This window comes from Ischnura elegans, chromosome 1 (genome assembly GCF_921293095.1).
Source record: "Ischnura elegans chromosome 1, ioIscEleg1.1, whole genome shotgun sequence".
NCBI lineage: Eukaryota > Metazoa > Arthropoda > Insecta > Odonata > Coenagrionidae > Ischnura > Ischnura elegans.
The window spans coordinates 73,700,105-73,727,107 of record NC_060246.1 but is presented as its reverse complement, the minus strand read 5'-3'; the positions used below and the strand labels follow the sequence as shown (position 1 = coordinate 73,727,107).

At 36.8% G+C, this 27,003-nt stretch overlaps 1 protein-coding gene across 5 annotated transcripts in view; it reads right to left on the bottom strand.

Moving 5' to 3' along the window:
• Positions 1-3,343: 3,343 nt before the first annotated feature.
• LOC124163609 (constitutive coactivator of PPAR-gamma-like protein 1 homolog) overlaps positions 3,344-27,003 on the bottom strand; it is a 36,881-nt gene continuing 13,221 nt past the window's right edge. For all 5 annotated transcript variants that reach the window (XM_046540629.1, XM_046540638.1, XM_046540654.1 and 2 more), the window contains exons 11-20: positions 23,606-23,749; positions 23,361-23,517; positions 20,554-20,692; positions 17,184-17,309; positions 14,177-14,291; positions 11,483-11,786; positions 10,804-11,123; positions 8,538-8,660; positions 7,718-7,851; positions 3,344-7,050 (exon numbers count right to left, since the gene is read on the bottom strand). In XM_046540629.1, coding sequence (XP_046396585.1) covers positions 6,732-7,050; positions 7,718-7,851; positions 8,538-8,660; positions 10,804-11,123; positions 11,483-11,786; positions 14,177-14,291; positions 17,184-17,309; positions 20,554-20,692; positions 23,361-23,517; positions 23,606-23,749 — 1,881 coding nt within the window. In that variant the 3' untranslated portion in view covers positions 3,344-6,731. The remainder of the gene's footprint in view (positions 7,051-7,717; positions 7,852-8,537; positions 8,661-10,803; positions 11,124-11,482; positions 11,787-14,176; positions 14,292-17,183; positions 17,310-20,553; positions 20,693-23,360; positions 23,518-23,605; positions 23,750-27,003) is intronic.

Below are 27,003 nucleotides of genomic sequence, written 5' to 3'. Positions count from 1 at the left end.
TGGTAGCTGATGAGGAATAAATAAAAAATGAACCCTCCTAGATTATACAGGATGCCTAAAATGGATGAAGCAGTAATCCCCATCTGGCCAGTGGTGCCCTCTATTCCAGATCCTGCCAATACACTTTCTAAAACACTGAAATCAACACACCCCAAAATTTAGTGTAAACATCTCTCTACTACTCAAGCTACAAACACACAACACTCTACAACTACAAGCTCAAAAGAAAAAACAAAGTTCAAAACTAGTCATTTGATATCCCAAAGCTATTTACTTGCATACCAGTGGAAGAGGACATACATTTAGCCCAAAATTTTAAGTTTCAGGAAATGTAGAGAACGTAATGACTAACATAATGCCCAATTTGTTGGAAGTGATACTAAAGCAGAACTATTACCAATTTCTAGGAACATTCTTCCTTTCTGAATTTTGCGGAAACTAAGGTCCCTATTCACCGCTACTTTTTAGCGTATATGGTGAGGAGGTGGTAAAAGAAGTGTGGTAAGAGTTGGAAGCTGGAGTGAAAGTAGGAGGAATGATGTTTAAATCCGCTTGCTGACTGGCGGATGATCAGGTGCTCATCAGCCAGTCAGCAAGGAGACTGCAGGCTCTAGTGGATGCGTTAGACAAGCAGTGTGGGATGAGGATTAATCACAAGAAGACTAAGGTAAAGCAGTTTCATAGAGCATAGTAAGCGAGGAATGTGAGACTCAAGATAAAAGTAGGTGGGGAGACGCTTGAGCAATGTAACTATTTAGGCAGCGCATTTGAGGAAAACGGATACAGTTGTAGGGACATTGGGAAGAGCATTGCATTAGCAAAGGAGGTGTTCATGAATAGGAAAGAGCTTATGAGAGAGTTGTCATGTAAGAGTTCAAAGAAAAGGTTCGTGAAGAGTCTAACCTGGAATGTAGCTCTCTACGGTGCAGAATCGTGGACACTGAGGAAAGAAGATTGGAGGCATTCAAGATGTGGGTACAGAGAAGGTGAAATGGACAGATCGGAGGAGAAATGATGACGTACTGGATATGGTTGACAAGAAGAGGCAGCTTTTAGATGAGATATGGAGGAGACAGAAGGTAAGGATGGGAGGAGTGCTTAGCTGGGAGGGGAGGTTGAAAATGGTTTCAGAGGGTAGAGTGTTAGGGAAACGAAGGAGGGGAAAGAAAAGAATAGTATTTTTAGATAGGATTAGGTTGACGAGGTCACCCCATCTCACTCATCGATCCCCTCCCTTGCCTATATACCCCTGCATTGCACGGGGGAAGCACACATGATTACACCAGTGTGGTGCAATGTGTTCAGCCACTCTGAAATAAATCTGACACAGTTTACTCCTATTCAATCATGAATATCCAATACCTCCACCATGTTAAACCAGAAGTAATCTATTTTAAAGTAAAGAAAAGTCTTAAGTGTTCATGAACATCCAATCTGACCTCAAAGTGAGAGCCTAAAATGTCCTACCTATGCTCCAAGTAAGGAGCAAGATTGCTCAGGGAATTCTCCACAAATATGGGTTTTTACCTCAGGCCCTGAAACAATATAAGCAGCTGGTACAATTAGGCCATCACTCCAACTGTAATTCACTACTTGCGTTGGGTTTGGTTTTCTACTGGGAGTAAATAGTTTAGTTAGATAATTAGCTGACAGATCTTATCATGGAATGATGCAAAAAAGTTATCCCTTCTATCACTGATTGCATCAGCAGACAATGAATAAAACTTTATTGCCTTTGTTTTAATGTTAGTTGTTGGGTACGTTAATTATAGTTGACTGCAAAAAAACAAGCTTGTTGGGAAGTATACCCAGCCCTAGGGGTAGGAATTAAAAAAATCCAGTGTTGACAAGGCAAGCTTGCCTCTTGCACAAAAAAAACTAAAGATAAATGGACAATATGCAGCCAATTTACACATGAAAGATTATTAAGATAGTATCAATCCTTGAGATAGGTAACGAAATTAATATCAGAAGAACCTCTCCAATCTCATTATAATAAAAGGACAAAACTTACCACTTTCTATCAATAATTGGAATATTATTAATAATTTCTATTCTCCTACAATCATTCATGAATGGGCTTGTTTGCCAATAATATTTTATGTATTGCAGATAGGTAATCATTAAGAGTTTGAAATACTGTTGCCATGAGCGCTATGTGTGCACCATTAGGGCTAGTCTATTGAAGGTCCCTGCATGGATTTACCAGGGAGCCAGAGCAAAGTGAGTGAAGTTCGAAAACATGCTTTGAGTTGTTGGAACTTTGAACAGCTATATAATAGTACTTAGTCGAAGTAGGTACTTTAAAGAGAATATGTCACAATTGCTCACATTTTGAGCGGCACAAGAGAGACTGAATGGATAGGAAGTAAGATGAAAGTGTATTCTAATCACTCCCATATGGTTATCTATTTAAGGTACTGGTTAATATTTAACAAGGAGCATTTAAGATGTTGAAGTTAGATAATGTGCATGATAAAAACACTAATGGTTGTTTTAACATTTTTAATTTCCATTAATTTTTTATAATGGATAAATTGAACTTCCACCAAATCAAGCCTGAAACGAATATGTATATACATATGTTAGAAAATGTGTTCAATATTGTGAGCATTTTGGAGAGATCAAACAAAATATGTAGCTTTACAAGAAATAAATCATTAACAATCAAAAAAGCATAACCTTAGGGGCTGACCATGTACTTTGAATATTGCTAATGACACAGCGAGAGATCAATAGGAGACTACAGGTCGATCACCCCATAATTCTTGAGAAAATAGAAAAATTCTAATCATTGAATATGCTTCCCCAGCATTCCAATTGTTTCCTATAGAGTACCCGTACGGAATTTAGAATGATGTGAACCTACATCAAAGGTATGACCAACTTCATCCCGAAGCATTGTGTGTGCATCCTCAGCACAGCTTTCAACATAATACTACATATCACATCTCCAGAAACTCACAGTACTATCTACTGATTGTTGTTACACACCAAAATGAATGTAAGCTTTCATTTCCATACATGACTATTAATTTTATAGTCCTATCACTGAGGGGGGCATGTAAATTACAGTACATATAAATAAATTGCCATGAAGTCCAATTTTTTGCCAGCCTGGACACAAGGGAGCATTGGTGGCCAACAAATAAGGCTTTGCTTTAACGGCACTTAGTGCAAGTATGATTACACCAGAATCAAAATTAGTAAATAAGGACTTCAAAATTCACTTCGTAGATGAATAACACATTAAATTAATAAATCTACAACTCTGCAAAATAATGAAGTTAAGAAATCCACACAGACTTTTATGTTAAAGGTCTCCAAATAAAGAAAACTTTTATAACATAGTACCATTCTTTATTACTTCCTCAAGGCTTTCTCAACCGTTCATAAGGGATCACACAGTGCCCAAGTGAGATGGGCAACAAGAAAGTATCAAGGGTAAAAAATACATCCCATTGATTCCTTAACAGTTTTCCAAGATGGAGCCATCAGTGCCACTTCCAGTCTACCCTTTAATACTCTTCCAGTGGGACCACTTTAACATGTTGTTAGCCAGCTAATACAAGATACCCAGGGTACATTTTTATCCAATTGTTTTACAGATTACAATTTAGATAAATCAATTAAGGTATAACTATAGAATATTATCTTTTTTTGTGTTTTTTGGGAAGTTCAATGATGATTACATTTTAAGGTTCAAGAGGTACAAAGACTGCTTCAACCAGCACACAAATGTGGGCCAGTCACACTGTCAATTTAATGATACAGGGAGAATATCTGGCAACAATACAGACAAGATAAACACAGGAGCAACATGGAAGCATACAAGTTATCTAATGAAGGAAAATGCTCGATAAGACCACAAAACTAGCTGAGTTTATACCAATTGGTACTCTCAAATTGTACCATACCAACACCCAGACCTAAAAAAACAATTCTTCTTGCAATTTTGAAATTTTAAAATGATTTGGACAGCAGCTTGTCTGCTCCATATGCTGTCACTCAAATACCTAAAATTACATTTGGAAAAGTAAAACAAAAATGAAAACTATTTTAAAATGACCTCAGTTGAGTTGTTAGGTTTAATTTTTTTAACATTTTTTGTCTTTGGAAAAAAGATACAAGGGGCCCACTATTTCAGTTTTAATTTACTGTTATTAAGAACCATTATTTAACCATTGCAAATTACCTTACATCATAAGTCAAAAGCAAATTACGTACTAGGAAATACTTCGATAAATCAAGAACAAAAATGTTTTATGATTAACAATCACACACAATATAAACGTGAGCTGCAAATGTGTATACAATGCAGCAACACCCAGATGCATAAATTTCTTAGCTTCTACTTGGACAATAGTGCTTCCCCCAAAATAAGTATTATAGATCCAATAAACACTATAGGTGTCTGACACTTAGTTTTACATGTAAATACAGTCAAACAAGGTATTTTCTTTTACTTGAACAATGAACAATTTACAGCTACTTAATAATAATAACATGAGCTTAGTTCTACTAAGTCGGATGTAAAACTGCCATATAGTAGGCAGAGCACAAAAACAATTGGAATCCAATAGTTTGATTTCTTTTAACTTTCAGTAGCTCATGAGAAAATGTACAATATAAATTTGAGTGAATGAATTGACATTCTTGAAATGCCTTGACATTTCTTTAAGTTTGTAGTAAATCTTGTCCCAAACATTTTGGTAACATTGAAAAAAGCAGCTGGAAAAGTGAATAATTAAAAGTGCTTCTCAGTGAACAACTGAAAAGTCAATCTGCAATGCAGACCTTCTCTTTGGAGATATTGTTGTGGGAAGCACAACTTCATGAATGACTCTTCCACGCCACTTCGGCATTTCGAGAGAAATTTCACTACATATTCTGGCAATTTCAATGATACATTTAATTGAATCAATGTAACACCCAAACAATTTTAAATTTTGGGCAAGTACATTCAAGCTTATATTATAGTTCTTCCTCAATTTCATTTCTATTTTACATAATGACAACCATTTGTCAATTCCTAACCTAAATGAAGGAAAGGTAATACCATGACCAAAGACTAAGTGGGCCCCTCACAAAAATATTTAGTTACTCATTACATTTCTCCATTTTTAATGGAATACAGAAGGGAAAATGAAATTCCCGGGTATTATTAATACCTGTTATGTCAACTGTCCCTAGATCCGTCATAAATTATGCTTTAGAAGGTTCACACATAATGAATGCGTGGGTGTTTCCTTATGAAAAGGAAAATAAAGATGAAAAAATTACACTTCATTGCAGTTTGAGTATGAAGATATTCTCTTCAGATTTAAATTCTTTGTGGTTCTTTTATAAGATAGTGAGACTTTTGGCTCTCTTTGAGGTTTAAGAACCTATGCCATTAACATTCAAATTTGTTTCCTTCAGGCTACTTATTAGTATATTGGAATTTTTAGTCAGTTTAGCAGTATGTAGTCATCTTTGATCGGGATTCTATTAGTTTGTACATTGTCACTGGTTGAATAAAGTCGGCAAACAAAAATGTCGCTAGACTTTTCTCCTTAGGGTGTGGGAGTATCGATTACAGGCAAATTGCAGGGTGATCTGAAAAAAACTGAAAGAATACTGGAATCTAATGTACTCTGCCTGTATATTATGCGATCACAAATCAAACGTGAAAACTTTTCCTGCTATATTGCCAAAGTTGTTTGCCCTTTAAGGTTCTCTCTCAAAAATGAAAAAAAATTATACTCTTCAGAAATAGAGTAGCTTTAGTACTTCCCTCAAGGCCACTGGGCAAATAAATTATGCACATGGCAGCAAGCTTTCCCTCCAACTCTCTGGAAAAATGGGATGGGAAAACGTGCTAACATTGCTACTATCCTGCAATTTCACTCTGACAATGGGCTCTTCTTCCCAGCACCACTGGTTACTTATCCACTGTACCCAATCGCTTTCTTCACTTTGGCACTCCCCTTACTAGACAGAAGGGAAGAGGAGGAAATAAATCACACAATGCCATAACCATTGCCACTCCATAACAATGTCCCTTCCTCATAATTAAAATACAGATGTATTTACCTCCTTCATTCCCAACCATCCCATCCCTCCTTCATCACTTTTAACACTTTAACAACTTTTCGACTGGTATTACATCATATATCTTAGTAACAAAATAACAAACATAGAAAAATAGACATCTCTGCATAATTCTCCTTTTACTTCTTTATAGACTTTATTCGACTCTTTTTGTCATATTCCTTTGTCACCCTTGGGGTGCAATCCAAGCCAACTTGGCTTGGTTGAGAGAAAAGCTATATTTTTGTTGGTATCCTGACAGTTAAAAATTGATTCTTCAAAACCAACACAAAGCACTCCCATATAGCTTGTTATACAGGGGCTATTTAATCACTTATACGTCCGATTTTGAGACATCAAATCATCCTTACACTCCATGGTGCTTGGGCGTCAACAATAAAATGGCAACAAAATATAAATGGATAACAGAATTGAAGTATAATCTCCACTTCCACCGACAGCTTTTAGTCTATGCCCCTGACCAGGTGCAACAATTCGTGCCAATCGGGGGAGTGAATTAGAGATAGGGGCTGAAGAGAAGCTTCATTCGCTGGGAAGGGCTGTGCCACTTAAAGTGACAATCGAGACCCAATGTGGGCCCCACAAATGACTGAGACTGCACAGCCCATGCATTCTCCTACTTGCCCCTACCCCATAACCTAGAGGCTAGCCATTGAATTGACAACAGAGGGAGGTGGCACAGCAGCCATGTCGTTCTGGCAAACTGATTCCCCACTGGCCCCAGTAGGAGACACTGTAACGGTGGCACTCACACCAGGAACATTGGAAAGACTAGAGTGGCACTGGTGCTCGGCATCTTCAAACTGGCCACCGTGAGCTAACTGCCCTTGGTCAGCTGCATCTACACTTCCCACCTCAGCTACACCTTCTCTGGATCTGTTCCCAGATGATTCATGCCCTCCAAGGGTACTGTTGCCATCCACTGTAGCAGGCCCTGCAGCATTCAGACCAGTTTTGCTGCATAGAAAAATTTTCAAAAATCAGTTACTATATCGAATCATGAAGCCCTAAATTTAACTGCAGTATCTCAGCAGCACACTATAATACACATTCCTATCTGACACATTTTCAATCTCCCAATACTTATATCCAAGAAGTTCAGTGATTAAAAAAAATAAGCTGAATCAATCATAATGAACACCACAGCATGCTACTTACACCTCATTACTGAAGTTACTAAGCAAACATCTCATCTAAGCAGTAAGAACATCATGGGAATGAAGAGAATAGCATTCATAAATAAAATGAAAGGGAATAAGACTTACTGTGGATTGAAGAAGGAAGAAGTGTGTGAAAGGTGGGAAAAGGGGAAATTCAAAATGCTCCATGAAAACCTGCTGTAGTTCATACAATACCTTTAATTATAACACTTAGTAGACCACATTTGTTCCCCTTGAGTCAACAACTTAAGAGAAAAAATTATTCGAAATAAAACTGGAAGCACACTATTCCACCAAACAAATACTAATTTTTGCATCACTTTCACAAGAATTCTCTTTTCCCCATAGGACTTCAATACCTTGCAAGATAGTTAGAGATATACTTTCTTTGAAAGGACTGCTTTCCAATGAAATCAGAACCTTAAGAGCAATTAATTATCCACAAAAACACATAAGAAACTTACACAATAACAGGTGAATCTGCGGCAGTAGCATTACTCCCAACACCACGCTGATCTGAATTAGAAACAACAGCATTTCCATCACCACGAGCAGCAAACTTTTTAGGTGCACTTCCTCCACGTCGCTTGCCAAGAACCTGAAAACAGAACATGAGCATGGAAGAGATGGAAATGGAATAGAAAAAGAGATGGAAACTCCATCTAATATTTTTCACAACCAACCCCTTCTCAGCCTACCCTAAAACTTGCAAGGAATAAAAATACAATAATGGTCATCAACAGACCCATAATGCAAAAAGAAATAATACCAACAATGAAGTGATTTCAGAAAGTCTCTCACTCAGAGGTTCAACTTTAGGGCTGGTTTACATAGGGAAGGGTAGAGCTCACCCCAGCCTAAGCCTTACAAATGAAACAGTCATAAGTTCAAGGTATGTAGGCATGTTCCTTTCCTTAGTCTGACTCGTACTTGGAGGATTTTATTTGGGGTGCTTGAAGGTTTCACCAGGGAATTGAACCTGAGATGCTTCAATTCGTGGAACGATCAATGACGCAAGGCTCTACCCACTTCACCACCCTATCCCCCTTAGACCACAGATAACTAGAGTGGTAATTGCATTTACAAATCTCCTTTCTTAATTTTCATATTCAGCATAAAAATTATTGATGGAGGTCACCATCAAGATCTTAGGTTACACCAGGCCCTTGAGCTAGAAGAATTTTTACCAAAGTAACAAAACTGAGGATAATACGCTGGATCAGAAGTTAATTCATAGGGCCAGAAAAAAAACATAACAGTTAACCTTTTTAACATGGAACTAACCTGTGGCCTACGACCTCTGGCAGTCTTTCCTCCCCGACTTTGAAAAGGAGCAGAACGCAAGCCAACACCAATTGGATAACCTGCAGGAGCCCTAAAATTCTTCAATCCACCCACAGATGTCACCTGTTAAAATAATTAAAGAATTTATTACCACTATACTGAGTGCAAACATTTATAGTAGACCAACCTTTAACCCCATGCACATTGGACTAAAATTCATGCACAAGGGTATTTATAAAAAATTCAATCAATTGAGTCCCACGTTAATAAGTGGTTATATTCTAAAGAGATTAAATATTATGCAACTAATACTTATTTGCAGAGGTATTGTAAACTAACCACACATACCCTTTGCACAGTCAAAGGAAGTCTGCACCGGGGTAATGATTACTGCTAACAGATATGTATTCAACCAATGATTTCCCAGTTTCATTAATTGCAACACTTCACGAGATATTCCTGCACTTAAACTATATCTGACTTTATCCAATGGTTGCATAAACATATAGAACTTAATGGTTTTCTAAGATTAATTTCAAACACAAAATATATACGATACACTGCAATAGTATTGAAGATTGTGAATTCAACTACCAAAATAAAAGGCATTATAACACCAATTATCTTATTAAAGTAGTGAACTCTTTGATTTAGCACCTGTGTGCAGATCAGAGTGGCATAAATTTGTACCACAATGATTGAATTCCGGTGCTTTGATTACATCATTCCTCAATACAGGAAAACAGAAGTACCAATTATCATTCAAAAATTTGCCTCGGTAATTAACAACATGAATTAAAGAACAAGATTCCACCAAGTCGCAAGATAGTTCACTCTGTTATGAAAAAATTATTTACCTTTAACCCCACAAGTGTGTGTGTATGTATGTATAAAGTAAAACAGTACTGTTTCGTCTGTGTTAAATCACGCTGGGAATACTTCTTAAAATATTCTGCTGGGATCAAGAGTACTTTCTTTTATGACTTCAGGTTTACACCACAGGCATCACCAGCAATTATGAAGGGATATAACGCTTTCATGCTTTGAATTAGCACAACCAACCTTCTGAACTCTTGACTGAAGTTCTTGATTCACAATCTATCACTGAAATACTCTGCTTTAGCCTTAAGCATAGCCCCCTTCTCAGTTCTTCCTACAGATTGAATTGGGAAAAACCACCTGAACAAAGCTCCTTCTATCTCTTCATGATCTGCATTCCTCGGGCACTTTTTTTATTGTGAAGAACGAATTAAATTATAAGGATAAATTAATTGCACCACACGCATATTGCTCTATTATTTTAGTTTTCTTGCTTAGACGTGTTTTGCATTTTATGGCCATGGTATCTACCTTCAAATGCTCTCTGTTCACGCAACTCACAGATGTACGGATATGCTGCCAACTGCTTTCTGCCGCCCAAGGAACTAAGAAGATCAAGCATTCGCTAATGCTATTGCCACAATATTTTCACCAAAATGAACTACATACTTATCGAACGACAGTTTACTACATGAGTTTGAGACTGATCACTCCATGATCATTTCTAACAGATTGCCAGCAACTACAGAGATTAGGGACTCTTGGTGAAGGTTTTCCCGGCAATGGAAACTCTCGCTATGGTGAGTGCCAACACCAAAATGGCCTCATAAAAACAAATTTTATTTACATGCTAATCAATGCTAGTCAATTGATGGTGCCTCGGCTATCTCTCGTAAAGGCGGGGTCTCGTAAAGGCGGGGTCTCGCAATCCTCGCTTTAAAGTGATTCCACTGTAATTTTCTATTCATCACTTGTAGAACTTAAACTTTTGTCTGAATCACTTGCAAGTAATTCTTCAATATTTCATCATCACTTGGAAATTGTAATCTCTTTCTACTTGTTGAAGCCATCATATGGATCCCAATTATAAGAATAACCACACACAGAGAGGAGAGCTACAACACACTGCCTGAAAGAACATAACACAACATGAATGGTTGTAGTGGACTGAAATGCACGGTTTCAAAACTCCATGAAGAGATGAGAAAATATCTTGAAAGAAAAAAAATAAATGCAGAGCAAAGCATATGGTCCCTTCACTTAGGACTAACAAGGCCTACTAAACATACATAGAGAAATATATCCAATTTTTTCGCCAGCATTTCCCGTAAAAAGTGCATAGGTTACACAGGAAAATATGCTACATTGACGCATCTCATAGAATTTTCAGAGATATAAACTCGAGATTTTAAAAAAACGTTCTTAGTACTATTCGACATTAATTCACCTGAGGGGCTACAGCCAGTGGACGAGGAGGCCCTCCACCACCTCGGTGATGGCCAATGGGAGCTCCCATGTTGTTGCCACCCCCACCAACAGCATTGCTGTTACCGCCACCTCCACTTCCAAAATTTGGACCCCAGCTGCCAACCACAACTCCAGCAATTTCCAACTGACCACCACGTGCCAGGACAGATCTTCGACCAACTAGACCACGGCCTGATCCTACAACACCTCCATTGTGATGTGGAGGATGATGTCCAACACCACCAGGCATTGAAGCACCAGCAGGTAATGAATTTGCAGGTAAACCTGCCATACGGAGGCCTAACAGAATAAGAGCAATTAAACACAAAATTGATGAATACAGTAATCCAATTTCTAAAAGTTCCTACCTTTGTAAACAGTAATTTAAAATTTCAGAACAAATAAAACAAGCATGCATCTACAGAAAGGCTAGCATTTAATGTTAGCCTGATAACACTCAGGGAAAGAGTTGCATTAATTTTGTGCTAAATACGATCATGATTTGACCTTCACATTCAACAACCAAACCGTTTGAATTTGTTGAATAGGTTGGCCACCATCGTTGTAAAAATAAAGATAGATTTCCTGTGTGTTAATCAGAAACCTAGAAATCGGTTCAAGGCAGTTAGCACCACATAGCATTTAAAGCTCTCACTCACCAGCAGGCATAGGAGGATGTGGAGGCCGAGCAAATTGAGGAGTAATGTCTTCCAATATTGCTTTGCGCATGCGTTCCACCTTCATCACTTGATCAATACGATGATCACAGAGTTCAAGAAGATTTTTGACAGTTGCAGCACGGGCTAATTTGTGATGAAATAGCTTGCCATCAAAAAACAACCATGGACAGCACATGAGCCAAGGGATGGGTGCCCCACAAGCATCATTGGCCATGAGAGCAACTTCAACACCTTGCATCAAAAGGGATGCAAGCTGCACTCCACGACCAGTAACAAGGGGCAACTGGAAATAAATTAGATATAAATTAGCCTTATTTAATAAGATAAATACTATTTCTTAGGCAAACATGTGATTTTACAAATTCACAGCAAAAATTAGAAATACAAAGGCATGCTACTCTAAAGCAACAGTAAGTTCCAGTCTTTACAAAAATCAGTTGTTTTCAGTGAAATACCCGCGAAACTTTAAAGACCTGTTGTGTGGCAGAGATAAAGAGAAAGAGAGAAAACATAGGGCGAATGAAGAATGTGTTATATATTATTCATGCAAATTCATAAATTATATTCAAGGTGCTTGAATCTCATTTGCATAAAAATAATTTTAAAAATAACTTTAACGAGTAAGTCAACCACCTTAACTTGGAACTTGGGGCATAAGGATGCTAATTTACACATGCTGCTTGTATTATAAGTTATTACAATGCTAAGGAGAAAAACCAGCACTAACTAAATTCGCACAATTTTTAGCATAAATAACTGACCATCCCTTTATATGCACAGGAAAATAATGGAGGTATATGAATGAGGATGAAATAATCTGAAAAGACATCCGAATCCAACTTCTACGACCTTCTGCATTATGTGTACATTCGTAACAATCTTGTAGAAGATATTCCCTCAGAATGCTTACATCGCCTTAGCACAAGAGCAGCAGATGGAGCATCAGCAGATGTATGTGCACTTCATGACAAGTTGCTTTCTAGGGCAATTATGCAGATAAAACAGCTACATTTTGACCACATTTTCTTTCCTTCTAAAGAAAGCTAGGAAATCTATGAATTACTGACGCCATAATCTGATTCCAACAAAACCTGCCATCTTTGCCCAACAAGGTACATCACCCCTCCCCACCAAACCACCATCGAAGGCTTTAACTCATTGGCTGACCGTTTAACAGCCAAGAGCCAAGTTAAGGTGGTCAGACTACAACATTATAAGCTAAAGAAACCTATTCAAGTACACAATACAAGCTGAGGCTTCATTTTTATAATTGCAGATTGTTAAAAGTTTTCCGACATACTCAATATTAAAAATAAACATCTCTACACAAATGGTAAATTTGTATCAACTCCAATTTCGGTTACAAAAGATTGGTCCTTCGTAACCACACCCTGTGTTGTATTTCTCTCCTTCCAGTTGACGGCCTGCCCACACAATTTCAATGAGGGAGGTGCTTTTAGGAAGGGCTTATCAAATACAGGTTAGTCAAGCTAATAAACTAAAATATGCAAGATAAACTTATATTAGCATTAAGATGTTAGAACCTCAAACATAGAATCCTGATTACAAGTTCCCGGAAAAGAAGATTTCCCCTCATAAAAGTTTGATTTTTAACTCCTTAAAGGAGGCCCTAACCTTATATATTATTATACAAGAAACAATTTTCCTGGATAATAAATTCCCCCTTACTGAGTTTCCCTGGCTATTAAGTCTTAACAGAGGATACTTGATTGACATACAGCAGAAGATCGATAATTTGGAAATCTAATTAACAGAATGATCTAAACAACGGAAGTTTTTCTGGAATTTTTCAAAATTTCCATTTTTCAAAGTTACATTGCCAAAAACATGCCTATCTATGTGGTTTAATTGCCACCTCAGCCTACCTGTCTAGTCAACTAATTAGCCATTCTCCTCTGAATAAAGGTATTTCATTGCCTTGGGATACGTAGATGTGGTGATTTCGCACATCTGAATTCACGACTTCAACGTGTGACGTCTATTCCTCAAACTTTCCAGACTTGATTACAAGAGGAATGGAAGTGGTTTGAAATTTTAACTACATGTGACACGTACCCAAAATTAATTAAAATCAATCAGAGGAGATTTGCATATATAAGAAAAATGCGTGGCACATGAATGAGAATTGTTTATTTTCCTCTTTGATATACTATGGCCAACTTTTTCATTAACTGATCTCCAACAGTGAAAGAGAGTTATTCTACCAATTACTAGTTTACTAGTGAGATTCTACATTTTGTTTAAAACACATTTCTTCTGATGCCATTTTCCCAGCTGTAATCACTCTACAATCAGAAGTCTTTTTTTTTTAATCCACGAGTGAAACAGCCATTTGCATCAAGCATGGTAGCCTCACAAATGTTTTACACTGGATACGTCAATTCCTTTTCTAAAACATTTTTAACCTTTCCTAATGTTTAACATATGGGATTGAGGTAAGAAATTCATTTAAGAAGAGTGAAAGGCCATCCAGAATTATGATCTGAAGTTGGTAATTAGGCAGGTGAACCCCGCAGCCTGAAGGCCCTCTTTCCAAAGGTAACCAAGTCTGCCATCACCGAAAGGTATTCCTCACGAAGTAAGTTTAATTTTTACAAATAGCAAATCCCATAACTATGTCATAAACATCTCAAGATTAATAATTCAACCAACCTGTAATTCCTGAAGATAATGAGCATTCATTAACTCAGGAGAAAATGCTTGCGCTATGAAAACATCAAGCTCAGGCTTCCTTAAAACACGTTTTTCTGGGAAGGACATGATGTACCTGTGAATATGAAAAAAAAAAAAACAGAAAATACAGGATTGGGCACTAACAGGAGAAAAATGACAGCTAAAAATTCAGCAATGGACCACTCGAATCCTACACTAAAAAGCTGGACCTAATGCATAAATTCATGTAGTTTTAATATTTTGACACAAATGTTGTTAGGACCAGTGCCCGTAATATAAACCCAGGTTTGGAACTTCAGAAGACCTGCGTGACTCCCAGTGGAGGCGAAAATTTGTTTGTTTTTAGAGTGGTTTGAAAAATAGTAAACTGCCGGCAATGCATTACGAACCCCTGAGATAGCAGATGTTAGCCCACCCGCACGACATGAGGGAATTTCAAAAGCACGTACTAATTTTTTTTAACGTGAATAAATGTCTGTAAATGTGTGCCTACTATCTTTAAAGATATTTTAAACTATAAGCATTTATATAAATAAGGTTTTCTATGGCCATTTATGTGAAAATATATGGTTTAGACGAAATTCGATACCCAAAACCTATGCTACCAGTAACGCATCCCTATCTTCCCAATGTTAAAATGCTCTCCTATAATGCAAATTCGTATGGTGCAAAGACCCCAACGCATCCCTTGCACTATACGAGGCATGGCTGTACTGTGTGGATTTAAAATTTTGCAATGTTGATTTAGTTTCGTGAACTCTTGAAAATTATACTTCAATACGTTGCCCTTCTTTAGTTTTTAGCTTCTATTCTTCACAGTATTTAAAATGATTCTATGTAACGCTGGTATGCGATTGTATTTTCTAAAATGGACTGGAATTTCTTTAGCGCTAAGATCGAATATATTCAACTTGACAAAGAATGGGAAGTTTTGGGTCGTATGGTATTTTAGCCATCTTTCACAGCATAAAGTCAATAAGAAAGAGCATTTTTTTTAAAATTCCATCTTAAATAGCCACCGAAAACGTTAAACAAGGCCAATAAAGACAGAAAAAGGGCGGTGGGAACAAAAGCAAAAATTTTTTCATGACTTTTAAAAATGTTTGAAATTACAGAACTCGATATTACGAAGTGCCTATTTTCCGGTCCTGCTGACTTCTAGTCGAGAGTTTACTGTATTATGAATACACTAATGATGGGTAACGAATCGCAATAGTGCAGGCCATTTTCAATAATTTTGAGTTATTTCTTATCAACCAACCTTCGATGCCAGGAATAGGTGTTTGGTATCATTTTAAAGAATGAATTTTGCTTTTGACTTTTTCATTTGTTTATTTAGAGGTTAGTATCACTTTTCTAAAAATAAGTTACAAATTACAACTTCTCAAAAGATGGATGGCGTAATAATACCAGTAGCACGGAAGGTGTTAATGGTCAATTTTAACATCAAGGCCAGATTGGCGGCCATGCGATGCCACTCCATGTAAAGTCACAGGGAACTAGACGTTATACAAGAAGTCAGGAGTTTTACATCGTCCGAGATTACCAATGCATGCATATGGCACAGAGTTCAGGGAAACATCTCTTAATCATTAAAATTGCTTATGGTCGAAAGTTTCCTTCATTTGATAGGGTATTAATAATCCTTATTTAAGCAAAGTGCTACCTGCTAACAGCCTGCATCATAGCAGCACTCATAGCCTCCCACCAAGGTGGCCTCACACGGTGGCATCCGGAACCAGAATGACGTCACACAGGATTTTCCCAGCATTCATACTTAGCCGTCATGATTTCGCGCGCTTGAAAATTATCATTTAATCACGAAAAATGGATATTTAAGCAATAGAGATTTATATTGGAAACCACCCTATTACTACTTAAGTGAATAGAGCGTTCCATAAGAGGGAGTGAAAAGAGTTCCGATCCTTTCTTCACATGTGCCATTGCACTGCGATGCTTGTCCCACTCATAAACAATTTCATTCAAAAGCTCTCCTAGAAGTTAGGCAACAGAATTTCAGCCACGGAAACTTTGAAAGCCAAATACAAGAGGCACATAACTTGAATCCTCCCAACAGATTGAACAACAAACAGGGTAATCTCAGTGCTGTAGAATAATGACCACGTCATACAGTTACAAAACTGCACACATTGTTTTGCGACAAAATTTTCATTTAGTTAAAGAGTTTTGCATGGGTTTTCAGCAAAGTCAATCAGAGTAACTTACATCAGAGCATTATATGAAGATTTCTCACAGTGTATATGCAGTTCAAATTGAAATGAGCTCGCGACGCCGGAAATTGAATGGATTTTTCAATCACACGGCAGGGTTTGTCCCCGCACGTCAGGGGCTGGATTAACGGTGACTAGGTAAGTTTATTAAAACTGTATGGATTTTAATACTCAGCATTCTCTGTTTTAACCTATGCTTCAAAACATGGATCCACAAATAGTCTATGGTTAAGAAAACAGAGGATTTTTAGCCAAGGTAAGAGCACACTTCATTGTGGTAAATTTAGTTTTCTTTGGATACGATCGGGGACCATAATTTCGTTATTAGAGCTCAAACTTAAAAAAGTGACTTTTTTTCCTGATATTCATACACGAAGACCTTCCAGAAAGACCCCATCTCAGAACCTACTTTACTCTCCGATCCCAAATCCACAGGATTCTGCTGTGAAAACAGTCGGTATACGACATTGCCGAGCAGAGCCTTTGACGGTCTTAATGGGGTTTATCCAGAGAAGGGCATAATTTGCAGAAATTTAGATCCGAGGTATCCGATCTGACTTTCCCTGGTTAATATCCCTCACTTCTGTGACCAAAAAGGTCAGAACTTTGGTTAAAACAGCTTAACAAGAATTAAAATGAAAAGATATGCACAAAGAAACAGGTAACAGATCAAGGAAACATCACTGCTTGGTACCTTAATCCAAGTCAATATAATTGTGCAGAAAAGGATTATTATGTAGTTCAATTTGACTCACCTGAGCACACATGCAATAACCAGGAGATGCTGAGGAACATATGTTGGATTGAGCATCAATGGAGTATCAGAACGCATGCACGTAAGGAATGCTCTTAGACGCCTACGTTTGTCATCAATAGCAGACCTGCAAAATATCAGACACACAGACAAAGGTATGAGCAATTTTAGACTCAAACAATGAGAAGATATTGACATTCCTCATAATAAACCCAAATTTGAACCAATTTCAAATAATGCAGCAGAAATTCATTTACTTCTAGCCAGGAACAAAGAGGTACGTTAAAGCACAAATAACATTAAAGAAATAGATCATCATCCAACAAAATGAAACTGACTTTTCCGATCCCTCTTTTTCCAACTGCTCTTTAAGGCTGTTTAAGAGACAGTAATATTTGACAAAGTATACAATATAGCATCAGACAGTTAAAGCAATGACAAATGGTGGAAGTCATCTAGCCTAGGACATGTTGAATTTTAGGGCCAAACCACAATATCACAGAGTAGGGATATACAGAGAGGACAAAACGGCTGAAGGCGGTAATCAGCTCATTGCGCATTTCACCATGTTCTAAATAAGGAAACGTGGCTTGAGTTGCTATTTGGTTGCTATCGTTGCTATCATTCGTGCTTGGCGTGGAGTGTTGTCACACAATTTTTTTTTTAATTCCTACACTCTTCAATGCTTTCATGTAGTGTGCTAGTGTTTTAAAGAAACGTGGAAAATGAAGAAAGTGAAAAATAAGATAAGAAAAGGTTTTGCTAGGTGCTCAGCCATTAACTGCAAAAACAATGCGGGCATGACAGAAGCAAAGTTGAGTTTCTTCAGTTTCCCTAAAGACCCTGTGAGGTAAGTAATTTCATATTTTTTCTGAGTTACATTGCTGATCAAAGAAACTAAACTTATATTCGAGTATTATTTTGCATGCGAAATGAAATTGTCGAAAAAGTTTAATAAGAACTTGTGATGTTGGCGCGGGTCCAAGGAATGGGTGATTCGATGTCGTCGATCAGATTTAGAAAACAAGACTGTTATTTACATAACTGCCGGATTTGTGTGTGCAATTTGGCATTCCTTGCTCTACCTTTATTGGTAAAGAAATAATTAGGCTACTTTGAATTTTAAACCCTCTTTTTTCGGTGGATGGTAAGTCGTTAGCACTATTTGGTTTGAATTTACCGCATAATTTTACTTATTTTTAATATGGCCGCCGTGCGCGTTTTTCATTACAGAGAAACCTATGGTACAGCCACCTAATGTCCCCTATGTATATATCTACTCTGTGACAATATTTTACACAAAGACGATAAAATACTTTACAGAATGAAACAACAATGAGCATCAAAAATATTTTTCAAGTGCAAGACTTTCCCGTTAAACCAATGACATAAGGCACTAAATTTGCAATAATAATGAACATTACATTAAAAAAAGAAATAAATGATGCAAAATTAGAAGGGCTCTTTAAATTCTGCACTTAAAAGTGCAGAACTACAGGCGCAAGAGAAGTGATGAAAAAATTTTTGAAAGCTAACTTATTTCAGACCAAGTATCATCCGTTTAAAAAAAGGAAGTTCATGAATTGACCTTAACTACCAAGTGCCTATGGCTATCATAAAAGCATTCAGCACCCAACTTGCTCTCGACATCCAAGCATCCAAGTATTACAAAGTAGCTGAGGCCATAAAATACCTCATAGAGGAGTACTTCACTTCTAAGATTATTAAATGCCCTCGCCTGAAGTGATCTCCACTGCCCTTGCTTCATACTAAGTTTCCTCAACCTGCAGACAGCTGTAAAATTTAAAACTCATGCCAAAGATTTTCACAAATATCCTCGACTTCAATTTTGTTTCATACTTGTACGATCCAATGAAGCAATGAAAATGTAGTACCAATAGATAAAATATGTAATAAAGAACATTGAAAAAACATTTACCGTATTTCTCCGAATATAGTCCCCCCTCCCAAATTTTGAGGCTTCAGTTTTGGGAAAAGTTAAAAAAATGCGTTTGAATATAGTCCCCCCTTTACTTTTACCTTAGGCATTTTTGGAAAAAAAGGGGGGACTATATTCAGACATATACAGTAGTTTTATTATTGTAGCTAAATATACATGAAAGTCAAAGAGGCAAGGTAAGGTTATAACAACGGATTTTCTCATACTTTACTAAAACGCCACGATGCAAAATCGATATCCACTAAAAATTAGTTTGTTAAAAATATATTGATTGCACCATAAAATTGGTCTTATTAAAATTACAAATTTTGAATTACACATAATTTCCAATTATCAGTGTTAATAATAATGGAAAAATTGTAACAGCTCAGATTGAGGGTACATAGGATAGGACCTTAGTAACCACACCCAGAGATGTATTTCTCTCCTTCCAGTTGACGGCCAGCCCACATATTTTAATGTGAGAGGTGCTTTTAGGAAGTGCATATCTTGATCTGATCTGCCATGATCAACAGCTATTGCTCAAAAATTCTATACAGAGAAATTCTTAAGTTTGGATCATTATGATATGTTAAAAATAACTTACTGGCACCTTAAAAACTATACACCAAGTGAGTACACTCATGCCTTGTATAGCGCAAGGATTGCATTCCTTGGGGTCTTTGCGCCATACAAATTTGCATTACATGACAGAGTTTTAACATTGGGAAGATAGGGATGCGAACCTCAAGTAGGGCCCGTTTAGTTCCATAAACGGCCATATGTAGGGCTTGATGTGGCATATGTAGGGCGAGATCGGTTTATGTAGGGGCTGATGACGTATCCAGGGTAGGTTGGCCCTACAGGGTCAACTAAGGATACGGGCCTTGTTGAACCTCCCCTAACTTTACCACAGTAAATACTCGGTCATTTTGCATAACTTGGGAGGTATTATTTCCAATGTTGAGAGAACAAAGAAGCTGGTAGACAATGAGTAATCATCATTACGAAAGTATATATGGTGACAACAGATTTTTTGAACGCCTAAAGAAATATTGATCATGAACGCCATATCCCAGTGAGTGGCAACAAGTCATTGCACCGGCTCTTCGAGACAATTCAGCTTCAGCCACTACACAGGTATTTTTGGCCAGAGAAATGGAGTAGCCTTCATAAAACGAAGGTGATATCACTGAGACAACCAAGTGACCTGCTGGCACTTCATAAAACTATAAATAAGAGGTTTTCCAAATTAACGGTTCCTTCACAAACCTTTCCCCATACATATGATCAAGACCACAGGTGACATTTGTAAAATAGTGTCATTTTGTTGTTTTGAGTTTTGTAAATAGGACTGTTTGAATGAATAGTACAGTTTGCCCAGTACTAGATTACACTTATCACAGCTATGCAAGGTTTAATTTTTACGTACCCAAACCACAGCCTTTGAATAGTAGGTACTCCCCAGCCAACTTGTTCTGCTTTCACTATGTCCGGACGCTGGAATTCATTTCCCTTGGACCACAACCACTCCTTCACACTGACCTCCGGGATTTCAACCTTTTCACTTTCTGCGGCAAATGATGTTTATAAATATAACATATTGAATACAAGGAAACAATTACGAAAATTTAAGATGCTCATAAGAAGGAAAAGATATGATAATGCCAAAGTCAAATTTAGATGCATAGTTACACACAGAAAAGATAGTTTAAAAGATAGCATTAAATTCATACCACAACCACTGAAAAGAGAATGAAAATTATTTATTTCAGAGGGTTTCACTTATAAATACCAATTCAACCTACCTACCTACCAGATTCAACGTAAATCCATACTGATTCATTCATATTACAGATGACACCAATTTTTGGAAAATGGTACAATATAAATAGTACCCCACAATAAACTTCAGCTGACAACAGAATCAATGCATACCAAAAATGTCCCAACCCTGATTGAGGCTAGGTAAAATAAATTTACAAACCACACCCAGAGTTGATGTCAATCTACTTCCTATTGATGACCTATGCATCCACAATTTTGGAAAATAGACAATTTTGGGAATATATACATGTAAAACAGGATGCTTAAAAAAATTAATTATTTGCAATAAAAAAAATTCCAAAAGGACTATATAACGAGTATTAACATTTCTCAGCCATTCACCCTTTATCATAAAATCTTCATACACATAGCATCAGTATACCTAAAATGCAAAGATGTTCCATTAAGTCATCACACTAATAATATTAGCACCAAACAATATTATAATAACTTGAGAAAGACCTGAACATTAGAGGTGGGTTAAACTGTTCATTTTGAGGAACCGTTCACTTTGACCCTATTCAGCAAAAAGAACAGTTCAAAATATCTGTTCATGGTGAATAGTAACGGCCATTCAGGTAGAAAATACTGCTTCTCCGATGTTTAGAGTAAATGAAAGCTTAGTATGGTATCATATGGTTTGTGCAGCTTGTCATAGTAATTTCAAGCAAATTCTGTCCCGGGCTCTAACTTGGTTATCCGTGTGCAGGACAATATCTGCTGTATACTTGTAGATTAAGCCAGAATTAATATTTATCAACCCAGCATCTGATGATATTTGAGTATTTAGCACCAGAAAAGTTTTTTAAATGCTGCTCTTATGAGCAATTTAGACTTTCATACACAGCTAACTGTTCTTCATAAATAGTTTTAGTGCGAAAGTCATTTGTGAATCTCTCTCTAAGACTCCTCGGTAAGATATTGATTTTTTTCTCCTCCTTACAGCCTGTGTCAGGTATCTATCCATTCTATTGACTTAACTGCCAATAATAGCAAGCGCAAGACGGTGACAAATAATCAGTTTCATTGCTAAATTAGTACTTTTCGTAGAATGCAAAAAAATAGTAAAATATGTTACACCCATGGAATTCTTTAACACATTTAAATACTAAACATGGAAAGCAAAGAAAGAGTTAACGCTTCGAGGTGTATTTATGCGTAATTAAGCTAAGTGGTCACAATAAAATACGTAAAATGTCGCAATGTGAAAAACCTAATGCCATCAAATAAAATCGCAGTAGGTAACGCATTGTTTTCATTCCTTCGAAAATGATGGATATATGCCTCCGTAGACTTTCTTTAGAAGAGTTCCAAGTCCTTCCCCTTCGATCTCTAAATACATTACAAACAAGTAATTTGAGGAAGTTGAAGCCAAATTTGTGTTTCCCAAAATCATCAGTTCAGACCTCTTAAAGCTACGCAGGGTAAAATACAGATTAACCCAGTTAAAAGTTAATTCCATTACGAATAATTTAATAGCAAAATATATAGTGGATATAACATAGTTAAACAATTTATGCTTAACTTTTCCGTTTGCTGAAATAGATTTTTGCATTAATATAACTAATCAAAATAAAGTTTTAACCTAATGCTTAAATTAACTTTGAACCATAGCACAAATTACGAACAGATAACTGACCCGTAAATTGACAACGAACCTGAACCATTGCATTCTGTTCATCAAACGCAAATGTTCAAATGAACGCAAGATCCCAAATGAACAGCTAGAGGAAACGAACGACCTCCAAAAAAAGAACGCCCTCCAAGGAATGAATACCCTCCGAAAAAGAATGCCCTCTAAGAAAAGAATACCCTCCGCAAAATGAACTCCGCAAAGAAAACAATGAATACCCTGAGAAAACGAAAGGCTAAAATAAACCTATTATTTTGAACACCCGTTCCAAATATTAGGGCGTTCGAATTGTTTGCCAGCTATTCTGTTCTTTTTCGTGAATGGAGGGGAATGGTAGAGAAAGAAGGGGAGGGGCTCGGTCGTCTATGGCGTACTTCGGTGGCCTTGAATGGTCTGTATCTTACCCGCCATCTGTTGTAGCCACCACGCACTTGATGGAGTAAGCTGCAGTTCAAAATACCCCTGGGTGAGTACACCTGATGAACCGAATATGCTACACGTGTGCAGTGCAGTCATGAACAGTGAACTGGGAGTTTTAGAGAACTGTTCATTTTAAAATAGCTTCATTTCAGTGAACAGTTCGTTTTGGCAGTTCGGTACTTTTTGACCCATCTCTACAGAACATTTTCTAAGAAACTTGGGAAGTTGCATGATAAATTTGAATGAAGAAGTTTGCCTATTCCTATGACCCCCAACAGATGTATTAAGAAGAGTAATATCATTAATTTTGACTGTTTTTTTCACTTTAATTAATATGTAAAGACTGCGGAAGCACTTACCTCCTTTCTCCTTATTTTTAGTGGCCAAAAATGTATAATGATGCAAGTTGAAAAGAATAGCATAAATCATTTGCCGAACAGGGCGATAGAAGAGATGAATACTTGGCAGTTCCTTATGATTCTCATCTTCCATTACAACTGGTAACTTAATTTCACCCTTGATGAAAAATAAATATGTAAATGAATTAGGGCACAAGAAATAAATTTAATCAACCAAGAAGTATAACAAAATGAGAGAAACATACCCTGGTTAATATCTGATATATGTAGGGTGACATAAGTCCTTTCTGATGCCTTTCACTTGCAGTACGCATTACCTCAGGAGGAATAGCAGGAAGATTATGAGGAGCAGCAGTTGCGACACCAGCATCCCCCTTACCTGAGCCACTCTAAGGATAAAAAAGCCAGCATGAACTTCAGCTTAAATATGGTATACCATAAAAATAACTGCTATAAGGTTAGTTTTAATCAAGGGTTATTGAAAGGGGTAAGAAATAATATGCCTGCAGATATATTAGGGTGAAATGGGAGACATAAGATGAAACTTCTTTGCACCATCCCATCGACTCATTTCAGTAATAACAATAAAAATCCACAAGAGATATGAGTGCAAAGTGTTTCACTTCATATCTCATAATGGATCTCCACAAAGTATCTGCCTCTCCCATCCAATTCGAAAAATACACAAGTGTTTTGCAGTTCCTTCCCCAAAATTAATCATTTCCTTTCAACTATCACACCATCCAATGCATCTTTTAAGCTCAAAAGTCAATGAAAAAATATTGTTTGAAAAACTTTTAGACCATCACTATTACAAAAGGAGACAATGAACTTTCTAGTATTTCCAGTAAAAAAACTTTAAACCTTGATATACCAAAAAAAGAGCAATCAAAATGAAAATTATGGTAAAAAGAAGAACTGGAAACTTATGCCAATAAGTGTGCCTGTATCTGAACAAAAGAGATGAACCTAAAATTTGAGCTTGACCAAAGAGTGAATAAAAATCATCCTGAGAAACTTGACCCAAAGGGATGGATGTACAGATGACTAATGCAAATAAGGATAAATGAAACCAGAGCATGATGCAACCCTCAAGGATTTACTCGATTGAAACATCAATGAAAGAATTTTTCATTTATTTGTAATGGTCTAACAGATAAGAATGTAACAAACAATGTTAACAAATGGAGGCACAACTGTGTGAAACAAATATGGTGGTGTCACAACTCTGATTGAGGTCATATAAAACATTTTTATCAACCACACCCAGGGTTGTCATTTTTTTACTTCCGTTTGACGACCTACACATCCACAAATTAGGAAGGAAGGCGCTTTTGGGAAGACATTCCATTTTTAATGCACTTTAATTTCTACTTCATACATACATACATGGGAAGCGAAGCTTGGTGATTTCTTGGTGATTCATGTCATTACCATATTGAGTTGGACAAATAGCACTGAATAGCTTTTTAAAGCATGGTGTGAATACCGAGGAAGCTATGAAAAAGTATTACTTTCTGATGTTATCTGTTGCAGTGGTACCCACAGAAAACAAGAAATCACCACTAATAGCGAGCTATCATTTTACACATGTTAATAGTATTTCTTGCCTTAAATCTTATTCTTTGTATACATATTTATCGAAATCCATTGCCACACATAGGCCAAAAACATTACTTGTCATGCGGTTTGAGTAGCCGATCTACGGAAGTAATTTCCTACAGAAGTAATTTGCTGTCTCCTCTACCGAATGATATTAATTTAGAACATTTATTAAGTTTGGAGCTAGTGGAAATGAGTTTTTTTAAACAATACAGTTTGAGATGTATTTTTTGCCATCCTAAGTTAATCGGGTGATTTGACTTCCACGTAAAAGGTCCAGCTTCAAGCCTTCAATGTCATAGGTATTCCCTGGGGAGAATTGGAGCCGGGGCCGAGTTACGTATGAATAGCATCAATAGGTAAAAAGATCCAAGAGAGATTCTCAAACACATTGACTTCCTTCCCTTACAGCAGTCATAAGCCCTCTGCATCTTAGGTATACAGTGTGGCAGTTATTCAGCAGTAGAATCTGATTTTGATAGAGCCATACAGGGTAAAAACCAAGTGAACAATGGCAAAACATAGGAATGCGGGTAGACAAATAAAGAAGTTACCAAGGACAAGCATAAACTGGAGAGAGAAATTGAAAGTGATCTATTGCTTTGAAAACGGAGAGCTTCAAAGCTATATTGCGTGTAGTTTAAGCTCACAATTGTGACAGTCCACACTATTTTTCTGAATAGAGGCGAATTTAAAACATCAGTCACATCAATTGCAGCCAAGCTGTCAACACATATGCAAAGTTCATTGCTGGATAAAAAAACGGAAAGACTTCTAACTACATGGATCTATCATAAACGGTCACATGATGTTCTTCTATCACAGGCAGTTATTTGGGCACAATTTCTGGCTTTATTAAAATCTATGTAAGAAGATAAGGGCAGTGAGAGCTCCGAGACATCAAGTGGAAGCTTCAAGACAAAAGGGCCTAGGTGACACAAGAATTGTTACAAGACTGGTTTGAAAAATTGCCACCAGCCAGTAATGTCTTGCAAACCCCTGAGCTAACATGTTTTTTTTCCTAGATGGCAGCCTACCCGCACATAAGGACGGAATCTCAAAAGCATGTACGAATATTTTTTAACAGGAAAAAACATCTTTGAATGCGTACCTACCATCTTTAAGATAAATTTAACAATGAATGTTTGAATAAATAAGGTTTTCTAAGGCTATTAATAGGAATATATGTGATTTATAGGCAATTGCAACTCTTGTGGGTGAGCTCTCACTGGTCACAGCACACTTCAGAAAGCTGCTTGCACAGTGTGACTCAGCAAAGTGTTTCCGGGTTGTGGGGGAAAGAGGGAAAGGGAAGAAAGGGAGGGGAAGGTGGTAAGTAGGGGATTTTTGAGCAAACATTCAAAATGCAAAATTTCCTATATCTATATTTGGAATATTTATTTCAAAATAATCACATATTGCATAATCTCAAAGCTTAAAAGGTGATATAACTTAACATTTCTGTCAATATGTTATCTCTTTCATGGAAGACGGACAATATATTTCTTCTCTTGTACTTAGAGATAATGACAATTTTTAAAATTTCATTGCATCAAATTATTCTCTACAATACTACATGATCATGTGAACAATTCATAATTCTTATCCCCAATTAATCTCAGCTGTTTGTGCTAGCACAAATTTTCATTTTTGTCTTATTATTTTCATAAAACATGACTGGCTTTTGTAAGTAAGGGAGTGTTGAAGTGAAACTTTAAGAACTAATATCCTGCCCATTGTAAATGGTACATTGTATGTTAACAAATACAGATGCTAGAGCAACATAATGAAAGCAAAACAAGATGCTATATAAATGGATCACACTTTCCACTTGCATTATATTGATGATATCAGCAGATGACAAAAATATTCTATGTGAAAAAATGTTGGCCATGACCATTGCATCATAAGAAGAAAGTATTTTTTAGTAATTTCATTTAAAAAATGTTTAAACTTTTAACAAAGCATGACCTACCTTAAAAATAAAAAAATAATAATTTTCATTAAAATTTACTCAATATTGCAATGAAGAGTCAATAAC